Source organism: Pteropus vampyrus, unplaced genomic scaffold, assembly GCF_000151845.1.
Source record: "Pteropus vampyrus isolate Shadow unplaced genomic scaffold, Pvam_2.0 Scaffold16, whole genome shotgun sequence".
Classification (NCBI taxonomy): domain Eukaryota; kingdom Metazoa; phylum Chordata; class Mammalia; order Chiroptera; family Pteropodidae; genus Pteropus; species Pteropus vampyrus.
Window position 1 is genome coordinate 1115820 of NW_011888797.1, and position 10704 is coordinate 1126523.

General features: G+C 31.6%; 1 protein-coding gene and 1 non-coding gene across 4 annotated transcripts in view; both read right to left on the reverse strand.

Annotated features, from left to right (window-relative positions):
• Positions 1-10704, reverse strand: part of UHRF1BP1L (UHRF1 binding protein 1 like) — a 73668-nt gene that overhangs the window by 38980 nt on the left and 23984 nt on the right. For all 3 annotated transcript variants that reach the window (XM_011386564.2, XM_011386571.2, XM_023527308.1), the window contains 6 exons: positions 6785-6947; positions 5432-5470; positions 4997-5088; positions 2047-2236; positions 1363-1503; positions 252-422 (listed from right to left, as the gene is read on the reverse strand). In XM_011386564.2, the coding sequence (XP_011384866.1) occupies positions 252-422; positions 1363-1503; positions 2047-2236; positions 4997-5088; positions 5432-5470; positions 6785-6947 (796 nt within the window). The remainder of the gene's footprint in view (positions 1-251; positions 423-1362; positions 1504-2046; positions 2237-4996; positions 5089-5431; positions 5471-6784; positions 6948-10704) is intronic.
• Positions 9199-9330, reverse strand: LOC111736010. Its single transcript, XR_002779065.1, has one exon. It is a non-coding gene; the product is annotated as a small nucleolar RNA SNORA11 (small nucleolar RNA).

Consider the following 10704-nt stretch of genomic DNA (forward strand, 5'->3'; position numbering starts at 1 on the left):
ATCAAATATTTGTATGTTATCATTAACTCTAGTGCCTAGTACAGACCTCCAAACAAAATAAGCACTAAATAGATATACATTTAATGTTTTCATATAGATAACAATGTATTTAAAATTATATGGTATGATATATAAGAAGATTCTTGGACCTAAAGTATTATAATCTATTTCACATAAAGAAAACAACTAACCATTTTGATTTTTAAACCATTTACATGTAAAGTAAGGTTTTTTTCCTATTAATAGCATACCTGTGTAGGTTCAGGAGCCAAACTCTTCCTTTGTTCTGTTGATTTTTCTATTGCTTCACTAAGAGATTTTGCATATTGTACCATAGCCTTCAACTGAGAATCCGTTAAAACCCATAATAGGTCATCCAATATTAGAACTAACTTTGTTGCAATGACATTGCAGTCTTTTAACTGTCAAAAAAAAAAAAAAAAGATTCATAAAATTAAGCCAAGAAATAAAACTTATAATGTACTTCTATTAAAATTTTAAAAAATTTCTGAATGGACTTAAATATGGATCCTTCCTTCATTCTCCAAATATTTACTGGTTCCTATAATATGGAAGGAATATCTCCTTATGTTGAAGATACCGCAGTAAGAAAGATCGCCAAATTCCTGTACCTAAACAGGTAAGCACACATCCTTACATAATTTAATTTTGCATTTATAGTTAATAAATCATTTAATTACCTATGTTAATTCAACTAATTCCAGTAAAAAAGGGGACATTAAGATTAATTTAAAACTAGAAACTATTTTAACATTTCATACTTTGGAATATTAATATTGTCATATTCTGAAAAAAATTTCAATTTAATTTAGTATAATATTTTGTGTCTAGTGATACAAAACATGTTGTTGAGGCTTTAATTAAGCCATGGTTAAAAAAAGTCACTACTCTCTCATTAAATTTCATCACAATCTACAGTGGATACCCAACTTCTGACATCCTTAAGTAACTATCTTCCCTATCTAAATATAAATTATCAGTCATATCTTACTAATAACCTTCTAAAGCTAGTAGTTTTGGTTACTGGTAATGAAGGCTTTGCTGTTTCCCACTCCTAAACAAGATTCAAATAGAATAAGTGAAATTAAAGAACAATTAATGTTCAACAAATATCTGGCAACTGAGAAAGCTATTCATCTATGAAAAATAAAAATCTAAGTATTAAATCTAGAAGACTGAAAAATGTTATCATTACACTAGGTTTCTTCAAATATTGCTTAAAGTACTGTATTTCCTTTTATTCTGCACTGTTTTAATATGCCAATGTTTTGTCTAAAAATTATTTTAAATTTCCTAACAATAGTTATCACATGAATCAAAAAGGTAACCCTGTTGACTTACTCTTCTTTTAAGTGTGACTCTGATTTTTGATTGGTTGGTTATTAATCGAACAGGAGCGCACATAATTTCAAGATGTGAACTTTGGGTAGCATCGGCCTCTATTCGAATCATCTGCCAATTTATTTCTTTAAATGTCAAAACCTAAAGAAAACGCAGAGATTAGCTCCACCTACTCATTCAAAATCGAATGAGAAATATGTAGATTTGTAAAAAAAAAAATTAGAAATCTATCTCTTCACTAATTTTCATATGACATTCTAGATACAGTCACTGTGATTTTATTTTTTGAAACTGTATACTTCCAACAAATTCAGTAACACATCTTCATAATTATATTCTTCATCTGTAAAGCTGTTAATACTTTTATTCTACATAACTTATTTAAATATAAACTACAAAGAGCATTTGAATCACATAACCAAGAATTTAAATAACATATTTTAGTTTTTAAATTTAAAATTCACTTCTGAGTAGCTGTGAAGTTAAAATAGGACTTATTAACTCTATAAGTTGAAAGAACATTAAAATATGCATATTTAATAATGATTAAAACAGAAAAGCATAGTTAAAAAGCAAGAGTAAATCTAGCAGTATGTGAATCTAGGTAACCATAAGAAGTAATTGCTTTATCCTTTTATTTATCGGTGACTATTTTTTAAACAAAGAAAAGAAGAAAATCTTTACCTCTCCTCTCTGTGGATCCTGAATACGAGTAAATCTTAAATCCCCAGGTTCCCAGTTTGCATTCACGCTATAGATCCGTAGCTGGGAAAGCTCAAAGGATGCATTGAAGGCTTTTGCTCCAATGCGGATGACAATGGAATTTACAGAAACAGTAATTCCCTCAACTACTTTTTCAGCAAAGCTGTATTCACTAGAAAAATAAAGCAAAACAAAATATAATGCACTAAAGCCAAAAAAACCATTAAAACAATAAAACTTATCTACAAGTACACAAACTACCATAATGTTCATTTTGACTTAAAAAATAAAATTTTTGTTAAAACAATAATCTAGCCTGGTTACATAAATTAGAAAACTTCTCTTCTCAAAATAATAAAAGATTTTTAAAATTGGAGGATATTCTCTAAATCATTATAAATAGTATCCCAAGTTGCCTACTCTCAAAAAGCATTAGTCCAGACAACTGGCATCTCTCATATAAATAAGAGAGCTAAATTCTTGAAGAATAATACTACAGAGTCTAATTGGAATATAATCTCATAATTTAGGAATGAGGTCAGACATATTTCACATTCTCTAATTCAATTCAGCAAATATTTATTGAGCATTTACTATGTCTCTATCCAGATCTCTTACTGGAACTTTAGACTGTAAAATTCAAATGTCCATCAGATAGCTCCACCAGGCTTGCTGTCACACATTTAAAGCCAACATGCATAAAAGTGAACCCAATATCTTTATGGATCATGTGCTTGCCTCCCCTATACCTGCTGCTGACTTACTACCTTAATAAATAAGTAAATTACTTAACTTTTCTAGGCCTCAGCTGACTTATCTTTTAAATTAGTTAATACTTTGCAGGTTATATGTGGACTGCATATGAACCAAATAGTCCATATGAACCAAATAGTCCATCTCTTGACTCATGATATTTCATAAAATATAACTATTATTTATAGTATCATTAATAGTAGCATATTATTAAAACTATTGAGTCTATGTGCCTCAGTTTCCTCATTTGTAAAATGAAAATAATACCTATTTCAAAAGGTTGCTGAGGTCCTTAATTAAAACAGTATATGTTTGGTAATTTATATAGTCCTTGGCTTCTCTGAGGTAGTTTTGTTACAAAAGGAGGTGGCTATCTACCTTGGGTTTAGGAAATTGAGAAATGAAGCATCCTAGGGAGGAGTTGCTTTGATCCTAAGGACAAATATAGGTCACTTAGGTAGAAATATTCCTGGATTTGGAAAGAAAATTTCCATAATAATTATGTAAGAATACCTTTTAGAATACCCAACCCCATCTGTTCTAATCTACGCACATTAAAAAGTGTTACAATTGTATTGCAGGATTTACCAACAGAAGGGTGATGCTTGAATCAATGACTAAAGTCTACATATTAGAAATCATCCATTATAAATTAAAAAGATGAAATTTCAATTTACAAGTTTCCTCTAAGCCTATTAAATATTAATTTCCCTCTCTTTTAATCTTTTAGCTAGAAACAAAATCAAATAGATCAGTTTCCCTAAGTTGCATGACTAAAGAAATGTTAAAAATACATACTCATATTCTTGATAACCAATATAGACCTAATGAATCATAATTTCAAAAGAAGAAGTCTAAAAGACTCCATAGATTTAATAAATACCCTGAGTGATTGCTACAATTAAGGAGGTCTGGAAAATGTGGAAATAGATGAACCATACTGCCACTCGTCAAAATATAAGGTTTATCATCATATCATTACAAAGCCAAAATTATAAAGCTTATTGAACTATAAAAACATGAATTAGAACATTATCAACTATACTTAGCACACATTGACAAAAACCTAATTTCTGCCACATCTAAAGTAAGTCATTAATAGTAATTTTCCTGATCTTTTCCTCTTTCAATAATCTTATAATCATCTCCACTTTCTAATTTTTCTGACTCTAGCTGATTTAAAGACCAATTGCTCCAATCTACTCTATCAAACCTGAAAACGCAATCTAAACTTTAAAATCCCAAATTGTTGGATGATGTATAAACTACAAAGAAGCTCTTTTCCCAGTCACTATTACCTATAGTCCAAATATAAATTGTACATCTGATAGAATGCACTAATGTAAAGGTGGTTCAACCTTGGTGAAAGAGAAGGAGGGTGTGAGAGTGTGTGTGTGTGTGTGTGTATGCATGTGTACCTCCAAGATGAGTTTTATCACTGGTTTTACTCAGCACCCAGAATACTATAAATGTTCAGGGCTGCCATGTTGTACAACTTGAGGAGGCACTAGTCACATTAAAATTTACGTGAACATTTTACATGAAGAGCTGCACAATGCAAAGTAGTGCAGAAATCCTGCCTTGAGGAAATGATGTATAGTACAAGGTTTAAATTCACTGAATGCAAAAACAGGATTTTTTTTAGATGTATTTTTAAGAACTAGTCTAACTTTTCAAGAAGGCTTTGTGAAATGGCCCCCATGCTTCTACTTTACTAGCATTTGATTTTTATCTATCAAAATACAATCTGCAAGCATTCTTTATTTAATGAATGTTAAGAGTAGTCTAAAAGGTCTATAATTTTACTAGGCATCAACTTAAATCTTTAGAGTCATAAAAGCTCCACTGATGTGTAGAATAAATAACATACATCTGATTTATAGAATACCTAAGCTCTACTGCTTCCATTTTCTGCTACCTGCTGTGCCTTTGTTTGATCATTATTACTTAATGATCAAAAAAATCAAGAAAAGCAAAATGAATAAAAGGCTAAAAATCAATTCTACTTGCAACATATATACTAAAACTGTAAAATAAATATTTGATGGGAGAGATGGCTGAAAGAGAAACTGTTTGAGGTTAGGGGATTTTATTTTATGTCCTATTACTGCAGATAACAGAGATGATTATAAAAAAGAATTTCCTTTGCCAGTCACAAAGATAAATAGAAACAGCTTACCTTTGTCCTGAAGCAGTTGCAATTGGTGATGGGCCATTAGGGTTTCGTGGTTCTTCACATGTACTCATTTCCATTATTACTTTATCCAGGGACTAATAAAGATACATTAAAAATGTAAATGACTAGATAATTTTGTGTGTATTATGAAAATATTCTTTAAAACTATTTTCTCTTTCATTTCTTTAGGAGCAAAGGTCTAAAAAAGGCAAGTACCAAAAACAGAAAACAATGTGCTCAGACTTTTCTCAAGGCATTTACTAGCTGATGGAAAATTGTGTTACAGGAGTATGGGAGAAAAACTGTAAATAGCCAAATACTGCTGAGATCATCAGATTTTACAGAAGAGCAATTTCTAATCCCAGAATGTATTAATAGTAACACAATTAGATTATATGCATACATAAATGCTTATTTCTGAGGCAATTCAAAACTCACCAAACAGATGGGATGTGTTTTCAGTTTTGTCCATGGGATCTTAAAAAAAAAATTTTTTTCTTTAAAATGAACCATTTAAAAAAATGTAAAACAGTAACCAACACAGGTGCTCTCTTAATATAGTGACAGACATACCAAATTATATCAGATGACTTTCTTCCTAAATTGCAAAATAATAAACTGAGCAATTCATTCAAACTCTTAAAATTAGATGTACCTTTTTTATATAAAAGACTACCAGTCATACTTTCTTAGTCATATTTTTAAATAAGAATTTCAGTTTCTCTTAAATATCTTTTCTTTCCAGTCCTTAAAACACATTTTAAAATGTTTAACCACTATGCTGTACATCTGAAACTAACATAAATTAATTTCAATGTCAATTGTAATTTAAAAAAAAAACAATTAAAGGGTGATGAACACACAATGTAATATATATACCAATGTCACCATAAAAAAACTTATTCAAGCTATTTTTAAAAATCCACATTTTTATTTCATGATTTAAGCTTCCCAGCAAAGTATAGTCAGTGTTTTGTTCATTTAACAATTTTTGAAATTCTAGAATTCTGACCAATCATTTTGTAGATATTCAAGACAAATACAAAAGTGAGGTCATTAATGTAAAATGTAGATGATATCAAGTAAGTTATATTCAAATGTAACCTGCACTAGAAAGATGTCTTTCTAGACATTTGGTTTGGGTTTATGGAGGATAGAACAAAAAACTGAAGGTGAAACCCTTCAGAAACCCTTCCATTTCAATTTTATGAACTAAATTAGCATTCAGTAGTTCTACTGAGCAGACTTGCAAGAAGCGATATGACATGATAAGCATCAAAGGTAACTAGAGGTAAGTTTTATTAAGTAGGAATGATAATAATAAAAGAGAATTTTAAAACCCTCAAAATAAGAAACAAATAAGAAAAAGAAATAAAACTTCAAAAAATATATAATATACAGAATAGGATAACTCATCAGTCCTTATGTTTTCATTTAAGTGTTTACTTATTAGAAATTTAAACTGTCCCATGTGATAACAAGTGCTTTGAAAAAATATTTGCATATGTACCAAATTTAACCAATTATTTTATTAATAAACTGTTAACAATCTTATTTAAATGTTAATATTAAATTTTAAACAAAAATGAAAATCTATAAATAACATATTAGCATATGATTTTAAATTTATAAGCTACATATTCATGCAATTATTTAGACAAAGGTATTTGTCTTTTTAAATTATGTTAAAATGCTTCTTTACAGAATTATCTAAAACAAAATATTTAAGACATAGGGATGAAATTAAAAAATAAAAACAGAAAATGCTTTCCATAGATATCAAAATCTCACCCTAATAGATGCTTTATTACAAAAAACTTTGTTGATAGCAAGCCATGTTGGCAAATCCAACATATTCTGGAGCACCTCTTCGTCCAACTCTAAATTCTTCAGTTCACCTTCTCCTTTAAGGGTACTTAGATTTATCTTGTCAGGAGATAAATTTTTGGTAAATCTGAAAGAAAATATATATTGACATTTGTTTTAGTGTCAGTACTGTATCCCAGAGTCATTTTTGCAAAAATACAGAACATTAAAAATGTAATAGAAGCACTAAGATACCCAAAACCACAGTGAAAAGCCCTACTTTAATGCATGCTTTTCAGTGTGGTTTTGCTGCTGTTGTTTTGATCTCTCTCATCCACAGCTCTCTTACACAAAGCCTACAGTGTTTGGGGCACACATCTGAATATCATTTTCCCATATGTAATCAAGCTCTGGTTCTTAGTGCCTTTCTATTTTATAAATATTTAGTGAATATCCACTATTTTCCAGACATTATGCAAGGGAGTGCAGATCGTATTTTGTTCACTTCACTACAGACTACATCAGAAAAGGGAATATTCCTATTCTACTAATGAACCCACAAGGAAAGTGAGGGAATGAAGAGACCCTTTAGAAGCAGCAGGAACAGTAGCTGCTGTCATTCATCATCCCGAGAATGATGATCAGCAGATATTAGCACTTTTTTCAGAATCATCCAGTGATCCTCAGCTTTAGAAACCAACCAGATCATTCCAGAAATAAATTATACTACACACATTTTGTCCTAAAAAGGTTTCTGGAGAAAGGGATTATGCAATTCTATTTAGCAAGCCAATGCTGTTGTTTTCTATGTGAGACTCTTAAAAATACCAGTATTTGCAACCCTGACTTAACTGTACAAATACCATTTATCCTTTCTATAGGAGTTAAGATAACTGAAGTGCAAAGTGCATAATGAAAATGCCAAGAGTGGACACTGGATCATCTACAATCACTTAAAAATGGAAGTTCTTAAACTTAAGAAAGATTGTAAATAATAAATAATAGTTAAAATAACAGTGAACATTTTCCAACAGTTTACTATGTACCAGGCTTTTGCATGCATGCATTACTATGTTATCTAATTGCTGTGATATCTCATAGGGTTAATACTGTTTTTATCCCCATTTTTTACATGAGTAAACACAATGAGTAACTTATTTGTCCACTGTTAGAATAATGATAATAGTAATAATAGATTACACATGTACTTTGAAGTACTTTCATATACATTATTGATTCCTTAAAACAACCCTTAAAACAAAAAAATGACAAGTTGCTAACTTTACCCAAAAACGAAACTACTGACAAAATTAATTACTGAAAACAAGAATTATTAGTCAAACTTTTACCTTTTGCTGATATTAAAATAGCAAAACGTACTGGGTTATTTACATGCCCCACATATAAACAAGAATATCAATCAAGATACACATGCTTTGCCATTGACTCTAAACCAGAATTTCTTGAGCCGGACTTTATCTGGATTCATCTCTCTTCACAGAATGTCAACTGAGAAATACAAAGTTCATATTTAGCCCACATCTGACCAATGATGCTGAGCTGTATTATACTTAAGTACAATCATGTTTAGTTTAACACCACGAGGTTTCCTGATAGCCTAACATTCCTAATCATACAGGAATGACCTGCCACTTCCTCAAGGTAGAATATTAGAGCTAGAAGAGAACATTCAGTAAGCACTTATTGAGGATTCACGATTCAGACACATATATTGGCAAGCAGTACACTCAAGATCCCTACTTTTGTGCAATTTTCAGTTTAGTTGGTAAGTCAGAAGATCAAATAGCATGACTGAGAAAGCATATAGTAACGGGTTTTAATGCAGAGCTTTTTTGAAACAAGGGCTTTTGAGCTGATATCTAAAGAATAAGCAATAGAAATTAACTACAAAAGAAAAAGAAGGCTGTAGGGAAAGAAAGAGTATTCCAAGCAGTGAAAATAAACATATAAAGGTTCTGAGACAGGAGGGAGCATGGTACAAAATAGAACTAAAAAAAAAAAAAAAGAGATCAGTATCTGGAATGTAGCAAGAGGGCCAGGAGAGAAGATAAATGTGGAAGGACAAAGAGAGGACCGATTATACAAAGACTTGACCATTTTGTTCATTAATTAATTCAATTAATTTCAATTTATACAGCAGGTCCTCAAATAACACCATTTCATTATAACATCGATGAGATCCAGAGGAACCTAACTTTTCTTTTTGAAAAGAGAGGTTCAAAGCCTTTATATCTAAGACCATCCATGGCACACCCATGCATGCACTGGATAGGCTCTAGGTGGCAATCTCCCCCTCACTAAATACTGCAGCCTTTCTTCCAATATTGAATCCTGTCTCATCGGTCCTGCACAGAAGCCATGTAGAGGTGCAGAGGGAAACATGTAGGGTGTTTGTTCATAGGAAGGCCACAAGTTTTGTGCCCCTTGTCACAATGACCCCAGATTCCTGTTGGGTACGTGTTGTAAACAGAGAAGCCATTTCTTCAGGCCCCCTGCTCTGAATACACCCCAGGAACTTAATTCTTGTTTATATCAGTTAGCCTATGGTAAAATTGGTTTCATTACACGTCCTTTCACCACAGTTCCAAGAATCTATCAACAACATTAAGTGAGGATTTAGTGTTCCTATAACCTAATAGGTACTGGGAATTTTGACAATGATAAAAATAGTTTTTGATTAGAATGAGACTTTCATTTTTAAAGGATAACTCTACTGAGAATATATGACAGAGGGAAATGGGCAGAAGCAGGGAGCCCAGACAGGAGTTTCGAAATGAGTTATAGCAACAATTTCAGGAACTGAAAAAACAACTAGATGAGCAAAGCAAGGAGATTGAAACTCTCAAAAAGAACCAAATAGACCTTCTGGAGATAAAAAAACAAAAACAAAAACAAAAAACACACTGCAAGAGTTGAAAAATGAAATACAAGCTTGAGAAACAGAGTCAACCAAATGGAGGAAAGGATCGGTGATATCGAAAACAGAAATGTAGAAATAAATCCGAAGGAAGAAGAGAGAAACTGAAGAATGGAAAAGAATGAAAGAGAAATACAAGAACTAGCTGATATCATCAGGAGAGGAAACATAAGAATAATGGGCATTATCAAAGGCGAGGAAAAGAAATAGGGACTAGAAAGCACTGTCAGACAAATAGTGGATGGATGAGCATTTCCTAAATCTAAGGAATGAGCTGGAGCTTGGAATTCAAGAAGTCAACAGAACACCCAATTATCTCAACCCAAAAAGGCCTTCACCAAGACACACTGTATTAAAGTTATCAAAAATCAACAACAAAGAATTCTCAGGGCAAACAGGGAAAAGAAAACGGTACCTCATAAAGGAAAATCCATTAGACTATCCTCAGACTTCTCAGCGTAAACCTTACAAGCCAGAAAGAAATAGAATTAAATATTTAAACTATTAAGTGAAAGGAACTATCAGCCTAGAATAATATATTCAGCTAAGCTTTCCTTTAGATATGAAGGAGAAATTAAGACCTTTCCAGACATACAAAAATTGAGAGAATTCTCCACTACGAGGCCTGCACTATAGGAAATACTGAAAGGTGTCAGTTCACCTAAAACAAAATGACCAAAAAAAAAAAAAAAAACAAACCAATTAGGAGTAAAGTGACTATCCGGGAAATAGAAGCAGAGGAGTGCAACCCTTACTGAGAACAGGGCATTATAAGCTTAAATAATAACAAGAGAATTGCTATAGCAACATAGTATAGTAATGAACGTTCAGCATACATAGGGACAAACTGAGATAACAATAACTGAAAAGGGGAGGATTCAAAGATCCAAATTTGCAAAGGGGAATGGAGATAAGGCACATGCAGAAGAAAATAGACAACTGTATATATAAAACTATCCTTTTCATA